At 42.0% G+C, this 20,096-nt stretch overlaps 1 protein-coding gene and 1 long non-coding RNA gene across 8 annotated transcripts in view; one reads left to right on the forward strand and one right to left on the reverse strand.

Moving 5' to 3' along the window:
* The window catches only part of TBXAS1 (thromboxane A synthase 1), a 246,993-nt gene that overhangs the window by 87,311 nt on the left and 139,586 nt on the right, over positions 1 to 20,096 (reverse strand). For all 7 annotated transcript variants that reach the window (XM_064456647.1, XM_064456593.1, XM_064456602.1 and 4 more), the window contains 4 exons: positions 18,287 to 18,403; positions 10,870 to 10,958; positions 4,950 to 5,098; positions 3,130 to 3,260 (listed from right to left, as the gene is read on the reverse strand). In XM_064456647.1, the coding sequence (XP_064312717.1) occupies positions 3,130 to 3,260; positions 4,950 to 5,098; positions 10,870 to 10,958; positions 18,287 to 18,403 (486 nt within the window). The remainder of the gene's footprint in view (positions 1 to 3,129; positions 3,261 to 4,949; positions 5,099 to 10,869; positions 10,959 to 18,286; positions 18,404 to 20,096) is intronic.
* LOC135314300 (uncharacterized) lies at positions 1,189 to 4,956 on the forward strand. The gene is made up of 3 exons (XR_010373772.1): positions 1,189 to 1,862; positions 2,054 to 2,134; positions 3,438 to 4,956. It is a non-coding gene; the product is annotated as an uncharacterized LOC135314300 (long non-coding RNA).

Genomic DNA, 20,096 nt, shown 5'->3' on the forward strand with positions numbered 1-20,096 from the left:
ACGACCACTAAGTGTTTTTGTACATAAGCCAAATGAGTGGAGTATCCAGGACTGAAACTGACTGACCAAAGATAATATATAATTAAACTGACATCTGCAGCACTAACCGATGGGATGAGAGACAGTGACATCACAGATCTCATATAAGCTGCAAGTGTATTATTAGATCTAAACCTGGCTGTAAAATTACTATCTGCCCATGGAATTATGTTTATGCATTCAGAACTATTGTTTCATTTACTGATAGAACAGGGATGATAACAGGCTGACTTTGCTTGTCACGTTGTTTTCTGGCCTTTCTTTATTCTTCGTTCACGTTAGCTGCAGATGAGAGGAAGACAAGCTTCAGCTGAAACACTTCCGTGGAGCTTTTCATTGCTTTATAGTTTGCTCCCAAAGCTTTTTTTTTTTCCTCCCCCAAAGGAAAAAAAAACCAAAAGCAGTTTTAATGGTGATAAAATCAATGAGGAGTAAAAGATGCACACAATGTAACGTCTAGGAATGTGGCAACCTAAGGAATACCCATTGGCCTAATGCAGCACAGGGAGACTGTAAGACTTTGCTTATAGCTCCCATTATTAGCAAGAAGAACCAGCAGCTACCAGTTATATCTTGGCCTCATGAAAATTCAGTGCCAAAACTCCAACTGACTTCAGTGGGTACATTTCATCATTTGTGACCTAGGACACACGATGTAATTCTCCTTCAATGCAGGGCTATCTGGGACACCTAATCTCTACAGATTACATTTCTGCATTAAATTGGACACAGCTGCATTTTGATCTGTTTCACATACCATTTTAATGTTCCTGGCAAATTATTAAGTTGCCTACACTTGTAACAAGACTTGTGTGCCACCAACCTAAAATAGTCAAAATTCTAAGAGCAGGTAAGGAGACAGGGAGCAAAAAGGGGGAAAAAAGGAAGCTCCAAACTTTCCGGTCACTTTTGAGAGCCGCATTAATGATCCTGAACCGCAAAGGGGACTTAATGCACTCTCAGAAATCTGTTCTTAAGTCTCTAACTCCCACTGTTTGTAATAGTTCCCATGTGCCAATTTTACAAACTAGGCAAAAGTCCAGGAGCAGGCAGGACCACAGCCAGTCATGGACTTGTGCATACACTGTTAAGGCAAACATGGACCTTGTACTTTCCTCCACACTGCCCTGATACTGGGCAGCTACTGCCACGTGCTATCTCTTACAGCATCTCCCAATGCTGCTTCCAATATAGCCTTAAACTTCTGCTCCATCAACCACTGAAACCTGCAAACAGGCTGCATATGCGGAGAATGCCACCACCTGCTCTTGTCACTACTATCTTGGTTTTCTTTGTGTTTTCTCCTAACCATACGCACCTGCTGTCCTTTATCTGAGTCTGCAGTTTGACGGAGTGACTATCTCTAGTATAGTGAGGGATTTAGTCCATGATCAATGCCCTCAGTGCTACTGCCACAGAAATACATCACATTTTATTAATAGTAGTTAATACATTAACTACTTTAATCCTCATTAGATTGTTTCATTGTCCCTTTTATGCTTTTATAATTGATAGACAGAATAGACTTTTCACACAGACCCCTTTGGCATAAACCTTTGATTCTAAACTCTCCATACATACAGCCACACCAGCACACCATTAGAAGCTCACATTGGACCTGTGCACTAGAAATGAGGTGTCTGCAAGCAGCTTAGATACACCATCCCTGCTAGAAAACATTCCTCCAGCACTGAGCCTGGGCCAGGAACCATGTTTATGAATCATGAATTGTTTATGGCTGGTCAGTGCTGCTTACAATCTTTTGGATGCAAAGAAGAACGGAGTAAAGACCTAAAGGCTAGTGGGAGAAAAGACTCATAAAGGTAGGCTGGAGGAAAGACCAGAAGCATGTACCAATAAAGTGCAACTAATAAAGAAGTGAGACTTTACTGCAGAAAAAGTCAAAGAAAAAGAGCAAAACATGCAACAGAGCAAAGAGCAGCAATATCTTTGAAAATAAATTTGATTTTTAAATGTAACATAGGGTAAATTAAAATTCATTTTTTCCTGAAAGGTGACAGCCGTGAGAAAAAGTTGGGAGGATCCATTCTTACCTGTGCTATTACCCCATCAAACGGCTCTTCATCTCAAAGTGGTAAGAAACATCTCTTATTTTTCAGTATTAACTTCTTAATGTGTACATTGTAGAGTGTTTCATGTCCACTGATATGCAAAACTTGTCTCAGTTACCTTTAAAATGGAATTCTCACTAATGTTCTTTGTTTCTCACTACACATCCACAATTAAGTGGTTAACTTATTTTTAGGGATATTTCGTGCATTCAGAAGTAAAGATTGGTCCAAAAGAACAGGTAGACCTGAAGAACTTTTGTATCACAGAAATGAATCACATGCCTGTATTCCAAATGCTTCATATATCAAAAACAGAGAGATGTTCATAAAAATGCACCTGCCTTCCGATACTTTATAAAACAACAGTGATTAAAACAAAACAAAAAAACCCTCCAGAACTGCCTTATGTCCAGATAAAAGAGAAATACATGGGTAACAAACACTTTGCTAATAATGCATACCCATTAGTTTGCATACTTCAGGTAGAATTTACTACTTTTCAGCCATCTCAGTATCAAGTGGCTGCTCTTAACTAGACATTCAGGTTCTTTCCATTTTCAAAAGCAGTAGGAACTGTCACAGGGCTGTATAAAACCTAGCTCTGCTCCCAGGTAATGACTGGGTTGAAACACTCAGTGGGGGCTCCCCTTTCTTTGCTTGTTAAGGAAAAGTAGCATAGACAAAACCCCTGACTTCAAGATGAGAAAAAATTCTACAGGGTGAATCCTTCCTTCTCGGCCTAGAAATTGGCTTGGAAAGTCATCTCAGATGTAACATTTTCCGTATCCTTATTGGAACACCAAAACTAAGAGAAGCAGTCTTTCTTGTAATGTGTTAACAATTCTGCATCAACACTAAGCCTGGTTGATAGTATGTAAAGCTAAAAATGAATAAAATCTTTACTAAATTGCATTGAATGTTCAAACAGACTGAGTTTGCTTTCTCAGCTGAGACTTATGCCACTTCCAGTTTTTCCGCAAAACATTGACAAAAACATTTATCACAGAAATGGCCTTACCTCAGCTGCATCTTGCTGGTGTCTGAAGACAATTGCATTTTTTATGGTTTGGATGAAAAATCCATTCAGTTCCTTTTGTTTCTTGTTTGGCAAAATCTGGAGCAATGGTATCATTATGAATGGGAAGGAAACTGTAAGAGATTTTAAAGAAGAAAACACAGAATCAGATTGTAAAAGCATATAATGTCCCCATCCTTCATTAATATTATAAAACTCAACAAGTGGGATGTGTTACTTTTACGAAACCTGATTTTTCCCTTTCTCCCTCCCTTTCCCCCTTTTTCTTCCACCCCCATGGGCTGGTAAAGTATTTCCTTTTAGAAATTCCATGTTGGCTGGGACTCCCTTACCAGACGGATGCCTTCCAAGCTTGCTTCCACAATGCTTCAGGATTTCAGTTCAGCTTCTTGATGCCACAGAGCCACCACAAAGGGAAGAATTATTTTCTCTGCCTACTCTAACAACTACATACAGAAGATGAGGGACCTTGAACTAGCCTAGCAGCTTATGACACTGATCCATGAAATTGTGTAGTACTCATTCTCATTTACACTTCTCAAATATTAGGATATTGGTTTGCTATTTTATTTTGCTTCTCTAAACAGGCCACAGCCTCCTGAAGTGTTATCACAAGGATGGTCTCCAGTTCATGGCCTCTATAGTCAGGAACTAGAAACCTGAGTGAAGTCTTGCATCTTAGTAAAACCCTTGTTAGCTTACGAACAGCTTAAGACAAACAAATCAGTCATCGGAAAACCCCAACAGGGCACTACAATGTGGAAATTCTGACCACGTAATGTACTAGCAGAAAGAGGTTGACCAAGGAATCCAACCCCAAACCCTACAAAAACTTTCTTTAATGAAGGACATCATCTTAGACATATAGGGGCACATTTCTGCCCCTTCAGAAATTAGTCACAAATCCCACTTTGCAATCAGGTTAAACATTAACCCCAGGACATTTTGGATACACAGAAGGAAACTGTTCATGTGCTGCTAGTACAGGTGCAATCTGTAATGCCAGCAGGATCAGATGGGCACAGGAAACTTTGCCACCTGACACTACTGTGAGCAGGTCTAGATAGCAAGATAGTAAAACCTCAACAACCTCAATTATGCTGTGGCTTCCTCAGCTACAATTCTTACTACCCTTGCATTAACAATGCCACCAGTACCATGAAGCCTTAGCTTTCATGCCCTAGAACCAAATGGCTTTATACCCCCTTCCTGCATTCCCTATCTATTCACCTGGAAAAAAAATTTTAAAAAGCATTCTCTTAATGACAGCCTGTGCTGGCACTTACAGTCTTTATCCTTTCTAGCCAACTAGTTTGCTGCTGCAATCAAATAAGAATTTGGAGGACTTACACTATCTGCGTATACTTCTCCACCTCTTTCTTTAGTGTGTTATTATCCCGCTGTTGTTTATGGGTGGGATTTCAACTTTTACCAAGCAAACCGAATGCACAAAAACTTTATTCTCAGGCTCTGAAGTGCAGTTACTCTGTTTTAATGCAGAAGTGTATTAAAAGAGATACCGTAGAAACTATAGGTTCCAGAAACCTCCCATTCAGTTCCACCTGGAGCATTACCTTTCCCAGCTCTCAGTTTCTGGAGGAAGTTGCGCTAATGGTGACAAGAGCTGTGGAGGATATGGTGGAAATCTCGAGCGTATATTTGGCCTGTAGGTTGCACTCTGAACACCTCTGTAATAAAGTCTACTATACATCTTCCTGCTCCTGCTTCAGCATGTTTTGCAATTTGAGAATGACGTATAGAAAATTACCATAAAGAAGTCGACAAATGTAGACTATACTCACGGATTAGAATGAGGAGAGGCTTAAACAAAGACATTTCAAAGAATGTTCTGCAATTCTCAACAAAGGGGTCATTGGGGTTCTTCTGAGAATCCACCTCAGTACCAAAAGCTACGCTACCAACGACATCCAAGGTAAAGCAGTTGTAACATCTGCATTGAGTTGAAGAATGATAAATCATTAGCTACAAATTACATATCCGTTAATATCTTGCTTCTACAACATCACATAACATTAATTTTTGCCTCTGAATTTCTTTTTGTTTTTACATTTGAGCTTTCCCAACATGACATGTTTCCATCATGCTGACAAATGCTGGTGCTTAATAACAATCACCTTCTTTCCATCCACAAAATGAACATATTTTCATATAGCTCAATAATTCCACTAAATGTTTATAAAAAATAAACCATTTTATTTGTTATTACCTAGAAATCAAATGCAACAGATCAGAAATTAATAAGCATTTTCTTAGTATGCATCCTAATAAGAGAGATCATTCCTTTCTCATTTTAAACTGCAGAAACCACATCTACTACCAGCCCAGTCTAAACTCTCAGTGACAAGAGGTACCTAAGTAAAATTTCCTATTAGGGATTTGCTTCATCTTTTTGATAGCTCCTTTGTAACGTAAAATTGTGGCCAAAAACAAAAGGGACCGACACCATGTGAAATCTGTATCTCTGCAGAGGAGCAGCAGATGCTTTGAGAACCACAAATGATCTGTAGACCATGATCTAGAAACTTCATTACTTACTGAGTCTCCCCCCACATATCTAAGCATCTATCCAGTTGTCTCAGAACCTTTATTTCTACTGGCCACCAACAGCCATATTTAGTTTTGAGATAAATGGACTGAGAATGTAAAATATCCTCGAAATTTCATTCTTCTGCTCTGTGGTCAAGGCTGCAATGCCTTTTTTCTATTTGAAGGGTGAAAGGGATAAAACCAGGCTCACTAGAGATAAGCCTGAGGGCGGCATGCCAATGTTTGGAGGATAGTGGGCTAGTGGTGTCTTTCAGTCTGCTGCCTCAGTGGAGGTAGAGGATGGAGATCCAAGGGTTACGGATGCGTTAGAAACCACAGAAGTGCCTGGGAATGGTAACATTGGAATTAAGGCTTCTTTGCCCCAAAAGGTGGCAGGATCAATAGCCCAACTGGAGTGCATCTACATCAGTGCATGCAGCATGAGCAACAAACAGGAGGAGCTGGAAGCCATTGTGCAGGTGGAAAACTGATATAGCTGCAATCATGGAAATGTGATGGGATAACTCGTGCAACTGGAGTGCTGCAGTGGATGTCTATAAAGTCTTCAGAAGGCATAGGCAAGAAGGGAGAGGTGGTAGGGTAGCCCTCTATTTTAGGAAGTGTTTTGATTGTCTAGAGCTTAATGGTGGTGATGATAGAGTTGAGTGTTTGTGGGTAAGAATCAAGAGGAAGGCCAAGAAGGCAGATATCATGGTGGGAGTCTGTTATAGACCACCCAACCAGGATGAAGAGACAGATGAAATATTCTACATGCAGCTGGTGGAAGTCTCACAGTCGCTAGCCATTGTTCTCATGGGGGACATCAAGTTACCAGATGTCTGCTGGAAATACAATATAGCAGAAAGAAAATAGTCTAGGAGGTTCCTGGAGTGCGTGTAAGATAACTTCCTGCAGACCTTGTGAGTGAGCCAACTAGGGAAGGTGCCCCACTTGACCTGTTGTTCGCGGACAGAGGAGGACTTGTGGGTGATGTGATAGTTGAAGGCCGTCTTGGGCACAGCAATCATGAAATGGTAGTTTTTGATTCTTGGAGAAGGAAGGGGGTCAGCAGAACTATTACCTTGGACTTCCGGAGGGCAGATTTTGGCCTGTTTAGGGGCCTGGTTGACAGAGTCCCCTGGGAGGCAGCCCTGAAGGGAAAAGGAGTCCAGGAAGGCTGAACATTCTTCAGGAAGGAAATCTTAAAGGCACAGGAACAGGCTGTCCCCATGTGCCAGAAGATGAGCCGGTAGAGAAGATGATCAGCTTGGCTGAACAGAGAGCTTTGGCTAGAACTTAGGAAAAAAAGGAGAGTTTATGACCTTTGGAAGAAGGGGCAGGCAACTCAGGAGCACTACAAGGATAATGTGAGGTTATAGAGGGAGAAAATTAGAAGGGCCAAAGCCCAACTAGAACTTAATCTGGCTACTCCTGTAAAAAAACAGTAAAAAAATGTTTCTATAAATACATTAGCAACAAAAGGAAGGCTGCTGAGAATCTCCATCCTTTATTGGATGTGGGGAGAAACATAGTGACAAAGGATGAGGAAAAGGCTGAGGTACTTAATATCTTGTTTGCCTCAGTCTTTAATAGTAAGACCAGTTTTTCTTTGGATGCCCAGCCCCCTGAGCTGGAAGACAGGTACGGGGAGCAGAATCAAGCCCCCTTAATCCAAGGGGAAAGAGTTAGGAACCTGCTACACCACTTAGACACAGACAAGTCTATGGTGCCAGATGGAATCCAGCCAAGGATACTGAGGGAGCTCACCAAGCCACTTTCCATCATTTATCAGCAGTCCTGGCTAACCAGGGAGATCCCAGTTGACTGGAGATCAGCAAACATGACACCCATTTACAAGAAGCGTGGGAAGGAGGATCTGGGGAACTACAGGCCTGTCAGTCTGACCTCAGTGCTGGGTGAGGTTATGGAGCAGATCATCTCGAGTGCTATCGCACAGTACATACAGGACAACCAGGTGATCAAGCCCAGGCAGCATAGGTTTAGGAAAGGCAGGTCCTGCTTGACTAACCTGATCTCCTTCTATGACAAGGTGACCCGCTTAGTAGATGAAGGAAAGCCTGTGGATGTCTACCTGGACTTCAGTAAAGCCTTTGACACCATTTCCCATGGTATTCTCCTGGAAAAACTGGCTGCTAATGGCTTAGAAAGGTGTACTCTTCACTGGATAAAAAACTGGCTGGCTGGCTGGCAGGGCCCAAAGAGTTGTGGTGAATGGAGTTAAATCCAGTTGGCGGCTGGTCACAAGTATTCTGGGATCAGTACTGGGGCCAGTTCTGTTTAATATCTTTATCAATGACGTGGACAAGGGGATCAAGTGCACCCCCACTAAGTTTGCATATGACACCAAGTTGGGCAGGAGGGTTGGTCTGCTTGAGGGAAGGAAGGCTTTACAGAGGGACCTGGACAGGCTGGATCAATGGCTGAGGCCAGCTGTATGAGGTTCAACACATGCCGGGTCCTGCACTTCGGTCACAACAACCCCATGCAACGCTACAGGCATGGGGACAAATGGCTGGAAAGCTGCCCAGCAGAGAAGGATCCAGGGCTGCTAGTTGACAGCCAGCTGAATACAAGCCAGCAGTGTGCCCAGGTGGCCAAGAAGGCCAACAACATCCTGGCTTGTATCAGAAATAGTGTGGCCAGCAGGACTAAGGAAGAGATTGTCCCCCTGTACTTGGCACTGGTGAGGCTGCACCTCGAATGCTATGTTCAGTTTTGGGCCCCTCAGTACAAGAAAGACATTGGGGTGCTGGAGCGTGTCCAGAGAAGGGCAACAAAGCCAGTGAAGTGTCTGGAGCACAAGTCTGATGAGGAGCAGCTGAGGGAACTGGGGTCATTTAGCCTGGAGAAAGGGAGGCTGAGGGGAGACATTATTGCTCTCTACAACTACCTGAAAGGAGGTTATAGTGAGCTGGGTGTTGGTCTCTTTTCCCAAGTAACAGGCGACAGGACAAGAGAAAATGGCATCAAGTCGCACCAGGGGAGGTTTAGGTTGGATAGTAGTAAATATTACTTCACTGGAAGGGTTGTCAAGCATTGGAACGGGCTGCCCAGGAAAGTGGTTCAGTCACCATCCCTGGAGCTATTTAAAAGATATTTGGATGTGGTGCTTAGGGACATGGTTTTGTGGTGGACTTGGAAGTGTTAGGTTAACGGTTGGATCTGATGATCTTAAAGATCTTTTCCAACCTGAATGATTCTACGATTCTGTGTTCCCTTACAAAAGGCTAATATCAGATTCTCTGGTGTTTTAACCTGATTGAGCACATATTAAGAGAAGGACAGGACTCAGGCCCAGTATATCCTTTATATGTGTGTGTGTATATATATAGTGAAGCAGCATTTCTTGTTGCTGTACGCTTCTATGGGAGAACTTATCTTGGGCCGCATATCTCCGGGACACAGGGCTCTACCCACCCTGGGGACAGTGATGCACAGACATCAATATGATGGATACAAAATGTCTGTTTATTTAGCTGCGTCACAAGCTTATATAGCTCTTGCGCTTCCTGTTCCTGCCACTCCTATGGGGAGGAGTCTATCTTTCCGTCACATCCCGTGATCTTCCAGTCGCCGATCCCTGTCTATTCCCCTACAATTTCTAAACTACGATCTTCAGGCACTGTCATTCTGGTGACACCAGAACAGATCTGGAAGATAACAATCAACAGTACTCAAAGCTAAGTAACTTCTTCAGGTTTTCAACTCTTACACACACACACACACACAAAGCGTTATTAGAAGTTGAAATGCACTGCAATAACACAATAATTTCAGAAGCACTCGATCATCTACCTCTCCAAGGTACTGAAAAAGCTTAAAAACTAAATTTCCAGTTATTAGCAAAATACAAATTGGCTAAAAGCAACTAACATACAAGATGACAGAAGGTTGCAGATAGGGTATTTACATCCAAAAAAAATAGCTCCCAAGGCAATTCTGGGAAACCGACGTGCAATGAGAATCACATATATATATATGCCAAACCTGGTGAAATGGTAGTATGATATAACAACTGGAAGATCATATTCTGAGGTGGTCAACATCATTCATTTATACTTTTAAAGGGTCTTTTCCAAAGTACCTCTTGAGAGGTGAAACCCTATCATGGATCAATAGCTAGAAGATGAGGCAAAGAAAGAGGACAAATGGAAAAAAGGGAAAAGCCTGGAAGGACTCAAAAGGTCAGTTTTCATCAGAGCACTAGGCTAAGCGTAATGATTCTCAAGGTTTCATAACATCTCTTCAGATGTTTAATAAAGACATCTCTGTGTACACACACACACTCGTACTTGAAAAGAGGTGGATGACTTGTGGCTAATATCTATTTCTTTAGATGAAACAAAATTATTTGCTCTGTTCCAGTTTGGGGGAAATCATGAAAAACTTCAGAGGGCACTGACCAACCTAGGAAACGAAGTGTATGCAAAATACTGCCTATTAGAAAGAATGCATTTGAACTACTCATGTGCCATATGGAGTCCTAGAAAAAATGCATCTGCTTAGAGAAGAGGCTAGACAGTGTTTTGAACAGTGCAGTGAAGACCTCTGATGAAAGAGCAACAAAAAAGATAATAGGATATTAAATGCATAACAAATGGAAGAAAGCACAGTATGGAAAATATTAAAGTGTCATTTTATAAATCAATGGTGCATTCTCATCTGGATTGCTGATCCCATCGTTTCACAAAAGGCTAGTGTGCCATTAGAGGAGGTTAGGAGGAATGTGGCAAGAATGATTAAGTGCTCAAAAAACCTCACATAAAAAGAGCAAGAGGGTGATGGACTAGAGGGATTTGATACTAGATCAATTCCTATATTTGTACAGTATTGGCAGACTGTAGAGAGCAGACTGGACAGGGACTGGATGCAGCTTTCCTTTCTGCTTCCAGCTGTTAAAACTTCATTAAACAACAGCTAGAAATACATTAGATGCTTTTCCAAAATTACTTTTCAAGTATGCAATGGCTGCCCCCAGGAAGAAAAGGCATCTATCAGACACATCCTCTATTAAACTATGAGCTCCACTTATAAAAGCGAGGGAGGAAAAAAAAATTCTTTCATACAGTAAGCACATATTTAGAATAACTGCTGCTATTGACTTTTTTTTTTTTAAAAAAAATCTGCTACTAATTTCTGGCATGTTGAACATACCTCTGGATATCAAAAGCTTTGCCAGAATCTGCATAGACTTTCAAGTTACACAGCAGGACGTCGCAGGCCTGGTTTATTAGTGGTGTCATCTAGAAAGGAACACATTGTATTGTGAAAAAAAATTAAATGTTAAAAAAAAAAAGTCAATTATTCTAAATTAGTTTTGTCCAGTACATGGGACGGAGCTCTCAGGATCCTCTGCAGCTGTGGTCAGGCACTTTTGCACAGGTAAGATGAAATGTTGGGAATATCTGCAAAAAATAGACCTACACATTACAGGGATGCCCTTCTGCAGTTCTGGGCCTAAACACAAGAGGCCCTGTCACTTACCTGACCTTTGGTTCTTGCCCACCTGTGGCTATATACACAGAGACCTATCAAGCAAAGACATCCCCTTCTCTTTTCAATCACCCTCTGTTCCAACTGATGATTTATCACAATCTACACTTACAGTACATTACATTTAGGCTACATACGCTCCAGGGCAGAAGAAGTAATATTTTCCACAGTCCTAAAGTCCTGTAAAGATATTAACATCAGAGTAATTCCATCCTGCTGTCCCTCAGTTTGAGGGATTTAACATGTACATTAGAAAAGCACCACATATACTACTACAGGTTGCTGAGGGCAAGCTGTTATTGCTACTAGAGGAACAGGTTTTCTGGAGTGGTGACACTGTTAAATGGGCATTCACGTGAATTTATTCAGCTAATGGTTCTTTCCAGTCACTGACATGTGATGGTCAGGTACACTTACCCACAGCCTGGCTGTAGCTATCAGTGCAATAGTCTCCTTTTTAGCGCTTCATGGAAACCATGACATAGGCAACCATCAACACCTTACTGAAGTCTCTCTCTTTCTCTTTACCTTTTTGCGCATGAAAGGCATCAGGCACTTGCCTTGATTACACCTACCAGGGGGACAGAGGAAGGACGTAGCAACAATTCTCAAGGCATTATCTGCTATGGCTGTTTTGCCATATAGCCTGCCGAAAGATCCTTATAGACTACAATTTAATACCACAGTCTTGCCTCAATAACTACACCAAACATCAGCAGACATACACACTGAAACCTGTCTTTCCTTCCTGAACAACCTCCTTCAGCGTACGGATGTCAACAAACATGAGAACAGACTTGTCCTACTCTTCTGACATTCTTGTTACCAAAAAAGACTTACTGCAACCTCTCAGCACACTCTGAGAGCTATGAAGCCTGCCCAGCCAAGTCCATTTTGCTTGGCACTTCTACCTCTGTGAAACTGGCATAACACTGTGCACAGGCACGCTGCCATCCTAACACATGGGCAAGACTATACGCAGTCAAAAGGCCAACACAGGAGCGTCCAACATGTTTTCCAAAGGCAGAAGTCTGAGTCAAGAATGTGTCTAGCTGCTCTCGAGGTCCCATACCTCTATGGGATGGAGCAGGTTGTCACTATTTCAGTTCAAAGCTGGATTGATTTGGGCTTTGCCACAGTCTCACAAGACAATTCTGAAGCTGGATTAATATTTGGTAAAAGTAGCTGGTATGTGTTTGGGAGGTACACACCATGTTATGTGGCAGTTTTCTTCCCCTTTTGGCTTTCTAAAGAAGGTCCCCTGCAGTGAGCTGCTTCTCAAATGGTTCAACAAAATTAACACATTTCTGTTCAACAGATTGAATCAGGGTGAAATGCTTTATAAACTCTGGGTCCAGCCCCTCCAATGAACTGAACCAGTCAAGGAGAACAAAATGAAAATCTGTATTTTAACAGGTATGATGCTTCCTAAACAGATGGTGATCATTTCAGAATTTCCTTTTATTGCCTTATTTTCTCTTTTATTCTTCATCACATCACCAGACCTGCAGCCACCCAGCTGGTTGGTATTGCTTTCCAACAGCTGGCAGAGATGGCAGACACACACACGCCTGGCCAGGACATCTCATAGCACCTCTGCACTTTCCAAATTCCACCAGCCTTTCAAAATACCATTGCAATTCATTTCTAGCCATAAGATATTTTTATTAGCAAATATAACCAGGAAAATGGGGAGAACGGCACATGGATTTGATTTATTGTTAGCATGATAGGACAGAGTCATATCAACAAGACAATTATTTGCATATGAAAGCTATGGGGGATATCTACTCAGGAATCTTGGGTTTGGGTTTGGATTTTTATTCCCCTGAGGGACATAAATTACTCCAGGATTGCTAACTACAAAGACCACAGACCGAAAGATTCTCAAGTCCCTTAACACTTTAAACTTTATTCAATTGTCAAGAAAAATAAAGCAGTGTTGGCGGAGGTGCATCATAAACTTTGAAAACCAGCATAGAAACAGGCATGTTGATCTGCACCACCTTGGGTATCACTAACTTCCTATACATTATCGTTTGCCAGTCAGAATATAAAAGCTGCATAACCTGCCTGAGATTCAGTTCTTGGTGGGTAAACAAACCCCAGCTGCTCTGTGTTCAGATTGGCTGAGAGTAACAGGATGAAGAAAAATCTAAACAATATGGTCCCTGTAAATATTTGATCTGCCAGTTATCTAATAGCAAGAGTAGCCCAGAGTCCAAATTTCTTTCTTTCTGCCAAAGAAGAGCATTTGGGGTTAGGGTTTTCATGATGCCAGGAGCTTTGCTCTATAAATCCTGCCAATATGCTATTTGGCACATAGCAACAATTAGTTTCTGATTCTGCGTATGCAGAGTGCATGGGGATGTTTGCACTCTTTAAAGGCATCAGTGTCATGTTCCTCTAGTTAGATGTGGTCCTAAGTATTCGCTATTATTATTCATCTTATTATTATTAGCACCCAAACTATAAAGTAGAGGGCTGGATCATATTCACTGTAGACAGACACATTGGAGACTTTACTGTTCAGATATAGTACGCAGGGGTGATGCTGGGCCTCTTGTCCCACAAATGGGATGAAATATAAAGGAAGGAGAAGGAAAAAGGATACATCCCTACATAAGAATTGCTTCTGTACTAGATTTCAAGTCCCTGACTAAAAGCAGGAAAAGAACGGAGCATGAGGAAGATGTTTGTGAGAGGATTTGTTTCCATCACCTCACAGTGAGGCCCTGCTATTCATAGGCATAACTTACCAAAGTGAGCAGCTCAACTGGACTCTGACTTGTAGCTCAAGGACATGCACATTTCACATATCAGCTTTTACATTAGTGATATGCTTTGTCTCAGGTGAGCACACTCGCTTTGCTAATTAACAGCAATTTCCAGAGACCCTTCCAAAATGCTTCTGGCCAATGTGCAAAAGCAGAGTGAGAACAAATCAAGGAAGCCTCAATGGTTGGAGTGTCAAGTCTTACATCCTAGTGGGACCTGGAAAATCTACATGCCTGAGAGCAACACTAGAGGATTTCCCTGCACTGTTCTGCCATGTTATCACAAGTTCTGCTTTGTGTCTCCCTTTGTTTGAAAGAAAATGCCTCAACACAAACTCAACCTGCAAAGTAATTTAGGACAATGCTACATTATGCTGTACTCTCTTCTTTAATTTTTTGTGTTCTGTTTTGTTTTAATGGTTGGTTAATGGAGGAGAGGATTCCTGGCATACTGATAGGAGATGACAAGACTACTGCAGCACAATCAGAATAAATAAAAATCAATAGGTTTTTCTGCTAGTGTTGGCTGTAGAAAGAGAGCAAAGCCATTTATCAAGTCTGACAAGGGGTCCAGAACTGCAGGATCATCACAGGCACCACAGCAAAAAGAAGAGGAACAAAATAAGAAATACTAAATAGGGAATCAAGATCAGTACAGCAAGATCACTAACATATTAGCTTGTTTCAATACATAATAGCTGAGGAGAGCATGACAGGAACACCAGGAAATGCATCTTTTACTTAAGGACCTCCAGGTATATTACTTCACCAGTTCCTCATGAATTACATCTTGGATCAACTTTCAGTGGTCAGTATTATTCCCTTTTAACAGATTAAAGTAATTTCATACAAAAAGAATTTAAGTAGCTTCTACCAGATTACCTACAGGCAGTCAATGGCAGAGCTGGAAGTGAAGCTTCTTGGGTCTCCTGCCTCCTGTCTCTCATTTCTTGTTCTTAGTCTTCCCATAGCAATGGCACTATAAGGTCCATTCAGGGGTCTCACTGGAAAGAGCTTATTATCAGATCTGCTACCAGCTCCAGTGGCATCTTATGTGGGATGCTACTAAATCTTACACTTAGAAGTCTATTGATTTATGTTATGCTCACCACTACAGTATTTGAATTTAATGTTATCTGGAGCCAAACCTTCCTTCAGCTGGAGTGGACTGATTTACTAATCTTTACATACTCATTAGAAAAAGAAAATTAAAAAGAAAGAACACACAATGTATAGAAATCCATAAAAGCAACAGTGAAATGGTACATGGCTTTTAAAGAGACATTGCAGAGGCAGAGAAAGCTGGAGAAGATGCCAGAATATCTTGAAAAATGTTAGGAAAATTACTCTCTGCATACACACAGCAATCATTACACTGGCCACCCAACAGCTCTGTAACCTTTAGTTTCAGTTAATTGCTCATAACTTTGCAAACTTCAAAATTTCTGGGATCAACTTTTCCTCATTCGGTGACTAGCTGTTGGAGATTTTTGCCAAACTAAGGGGAAATTCCTCAAGCTTAGTGAACTTCTCAGTGACATTACACTACTTCCATGGAGAGACAAGGGCAAAGTACGCCTCTGCCCCCAGCCACAGCACCTAGATGCCTCCTTGGGGCATTACGGGTCAAAACTTAGCAACATACATTAGCTCTGTCTTGGGTTTTGTCCTCCAGCAGCCAGGCTGAAGAACGGATGACCAGCTTCCTGTTGTTTCTAGTGCTGAAGCTGTCCTTCAGCCTAGTAATAGATTCTTGTGCCTCTGAAATGGACATATCAGGAACCTACACTCAACTCTCCAGCCCTCTGTGCATCTTTTATCCAAAATGATTGCTATGGGGAGTGCAAGGAGTTGTTAACATTTATTGCTCTGTCACAAACTCATAGCTCCCAGTTCTCCCAGACCATCCAGATAGACATGTCTATGAGCAGAGTGGCACTAGGGGCTGTGGTGCTCAAGGGGAATCACTCTCCAAAGACGACATCTGCAGTCTCTCCAGCATCACTTCGCATAGGGGAACTAAGGCAAGGCAGACATCCAGAGTGAACAGAGAGGAAGACTTTGGTGTGGGGTTTTTTAAGAGCTCAGATCTCTGTGGCAAAGGAATCAATGTCTTAGGAGAAGAAATGAGGAATGTGTCTAGCAATATTTACAAATATGTATAAAACAACATATCCAGGTTCTTATGCAATAAATTAATACCAAAATTATTTGTAACGCCTTTGAGGTAGAGAGGAAGGGTTTATTATAAACAGGATGTCTTCTACTTATCTCTGAATGCTCTGTAGTATGGCCAATACTAGAACATTTATTTTTATTTTCATGCTGTGGTACAGGTTCTGAGAGAGTACTAAATATGGGAGAGTTAAAAACTGAGATAATAGTTAACGAGCACTAACTTCCTTTGAGAAGTATTGGTATGGCTTCTAAGTTAAGCAACAGCAAGAGAAGCACATGGGCAAGGATTTAAGTTCCATTAACTTCAAATACCAGGACTGTTCATGCATTTGGGTAGAAAACGAAATGCAAGGCTGAGGAGTGCATCCTTTCAAAAAAGGTTCTTAATCTCACGTGGGCTAACTGCAAGCATCTCTCTGTGTAGGGATGGACGGTTTTCTCGTGAAGACATGGGACAGAAGAACAAACTTGGGCCTTTCAGAGAGAGCTTCCCCACTCCTTGTTTTCCTTTCTGTAGCCTAGGAGGAGAAAGTGACCATTTCCAGGTCACCCTGAGCCCATGCACAAACGCACCCCTTCCACAGAGTTTGGAAGAGGCAGCACAGGGAAAGCTGATTATCAGGCTAAAAATAAGGATCTCAACTTTTGCATGTGAGACAGCTACCAAGCACTAGCCAGCTTCCATTTTAGCTCCTACCACTACCCTCCTCCTGCGTTGCAGCTCCACCAGCAAGCAGTGCAAACTGAGCACCATGACTTCTCCTCCCACCCTGGTTTAATTGGTCAAACCCTGTAAACCTGTGTGTGCCCAGCCCCAAAGCACGATGCCCAGGGCCTCCACCTGCTCACCCTCACCACTCTCCTCTGTCAAGCCTGTCCATCTAGTGCCGGCAGAGGTTGCTCTCCACAAATTGAGGGGAGCATGGCTTTATCTTTTGTTAGTCCGCCAGCAAAGAGCCGATGACCTGCAGTAAGGCAGATTAATTTGCACTAGGAAAATGCAAAACTCTCCTCTCCCCACAACACCATGAGCAACTAATCGCTTGCATATTTAAACATCCTCGCCTTACTAAAATTCACGATGGAGCTGGTGACAGAGCAAATGTCGGGGCGCATAACCAATGGCATTGTCAGTCGTGATTAATCAGCATCTCCGCCAGGCTGGCGGCCAATTAGAATTTACCATAATAAGGAGGTGACAGCCAGCGTTGCTAAGCGACCGCTGTCTATAGAGCTGGGAGAGCCAGACACATTTAGATGTTACTGTGGATTTCGACAGCGGCATGTCAAAACAACACAAGCGTCTGCCCAGTGGAAAATTTTACAACCCAGGACTGGGGACTGGAGTGAGGCACGGTTCCCTCTCAGAATAAAATACATAAAGGAAGAGGTGGTTTTCTGTTGTAGTGATTGTGGTTTTTTTAATTTTCTTTGAAAGAAGACTTTAACCAGTCAATCATTTACCTGCATTTAATTAAGAGATATCGTGTCACTGGAATAGGACTTTGTTACCGGTTAATGGGTTCCCATGACTAAGTAAATGCTGGGACATTTATAGGAAATTAGCAGCAAGTCAGCACGGAGACATTTATTTTCAGTCAGAGGTATTTATCTGGCAATGACATTCTGTTCCAGTGACTTATTTTATTATATGAAAGGATTAAAGAATAAAAGGAGGAGGGGGTGAGGAGATGGAGAAATGAAAATAGACTGACAGCAGTTCCCATGTTAACATGAGAGCTGCTGACTCTGCAGATCACGAAAAGCTATGTTCCAACTGGGAGCAATAACCTTTCCTGTACTTTAGCTTATTCCTAACAGGGCAGGGGGAGGAAGGTGTAAGGGTCCTTTTTGAGTTTGCTACACTTTTATGGACAAACTGGCTTATACAGAGAAAGACAGAGGATCATATCCTCAGATAAGCTATTCTGATTTTCACCAGTCTATAGCCTGGACCACACCGTACTTACCCTCTACTGCACGTGCTCTTCAAGCCTAAATAAACTGGCACAAAGTAGCAGGTTTTACCTATCCTTAATATGGACCTATATAAAGTAGATGCCTGCACAAAAGAAAACGATTATGTCTTCTTAATTATGAAAGCAGCACTGTCTACACCTTACCTCTTTCAGTTTGGTATCACTGAAGACTGGGGTCAGGAGGCTCCGGACATACTTCCATCTGTCACCACGAAGACAAAGGATGCTGTCAAGCATCGGCTTGGAAATCAACTTCGGCTTCTAAGTCAAAAGAAAACATGATTCAGTTTTAACACAGATGCGACTAGGGCTACTCGAGACTCTGGAACTCGGAAAGATTGGCCATGAATGGCATTGCACTGTTGTCCCACGACGAGAGAGGTTTGAATTAGTCCCAAACACCAAGCTAAACATGGATGATGCTGGAGAAAATTTCTCTTTTGCTGCATACATTTCCTCTGGGGCTTGCAAAAGCCCCAGGCCAGTCCAGTAACTCCTTGCTCAGACTGTTCTGCTTCTGCCATTCCTGGTGTTGTCCTGCAATTGCTAGTTCTCCTTTGCTGAACCCTGGCTTCTTTCCTCCCTTTCTGAGGTGACTAGCAAGAGGACCTGTCAACACTCCCTTTCCGTGTGACATGAGTGCCAACATACCACACGCGGGTGTCAGTGGGGGACACGGTTTCTGGTGACAGCTGGTATGTCAGACTGTTACATGCATTTTAAAAGTCTTCAGAAAATATGATGATTAAAAAGCAAGTCACAGTCTATAAGGAACATTCTCACTAAGAAGTTGTGGCCTAGGAACAGCTTCAGCAGTTGGTCAAACACAGTAGTTTAAAGCACTGCCCCATGAAGTTCTGTACCAAGAATACTGCTATGAATTTGCTAAATTTTAATCCCCCCCCCCCCCAAGAAATCCCTATCAAGATAGTGATATTCGCCAGGGAGTAAAAGGATGAAAGCGGAAGCGTGCCAGAAAACAACACAATTACACCTAGAAGAGGCATCAGGAGATGTCCAGCCCCATAGCAGAACCTACTACAACTTATATTATTGCCAGAGAATGTTTCCTAACTGTTCCTGAAGGCCTCCAACAATGAAGAGTCAATAACCTCCCCATGCAAACTCTTCTAGTGCTGGACTACTCTTACCACAGTAGCACCATCTCTCTTGCTGGAACTTATGGTATTTAGTCTTTGTGCTATCATAGGCATAGAAAACAGGTTATTCTCTCCCTCTTTGTAGCAGCCCATATATACAGAAGTCTATAATAACCACTAATCATATTGCTGCTATCTACCCCAAATAACACCAATTCGCTCAATATATACTTATCCGTCATCTTATCTGGGACCATTTGTTTAGTCTTGTTGCTGTTCCTCTGCATAGTCTTGTTGATTAACATCTTTCTCAAGGCATAATCCCTGTGACTTGGTACTGCAGACAGGAAGGATTATTTTTTTTTCATACATTCTGCAGGCTATATTCTTCTTTATTCACTGCAGAATACTACACACCACAGCACGACAATGTTAATTATGTACTGGCTTGTGGGTCCTGCAACTCAGACTTTTTCCTGAATAATTGCTCCCTAGGAAGTTATTCCCCAACCTCTATCATTGAAGTTGGTTACTCCCAAGAGTGGTATGTAGAACATGTCCTTATTGAACTGCAACCATTCTTTTTATGAGTACTTCTCCAACTGACCAAGACTACTTTGAATTGTAGCCCTTTTTTTCATAGCATCTTTCATCCTTACCAGCTTAGTGTCTTCTACATACATGCCTATCTCAGTGCCATCACCTAAACCATTAGCAAAAGTATAGAATAGCACTAGCAAAGAAGCCACCTCTGGGATCCTCCCAGCTCATGCTTCCCTTCTGACAGTGGACTGTTCTTAAACACTTTCCAAGTCACCTTCAATTAGTATTTCAGGTATTGTTCAACAATGACC

Source organism: Phalacrocorax carbo, chromosome 1, assembly GCF_963921805.1.
Source record: "Phalacrocorax carbo chromosome 1, bPhaCar2.1, whole genome shotgun sequence".
NCBI lineage: Eukaryota > Metazoa > Chordata > Aves > Suliformes > Phalacrocoracidae > Phalacrocorax > Phalacrocorax carbo.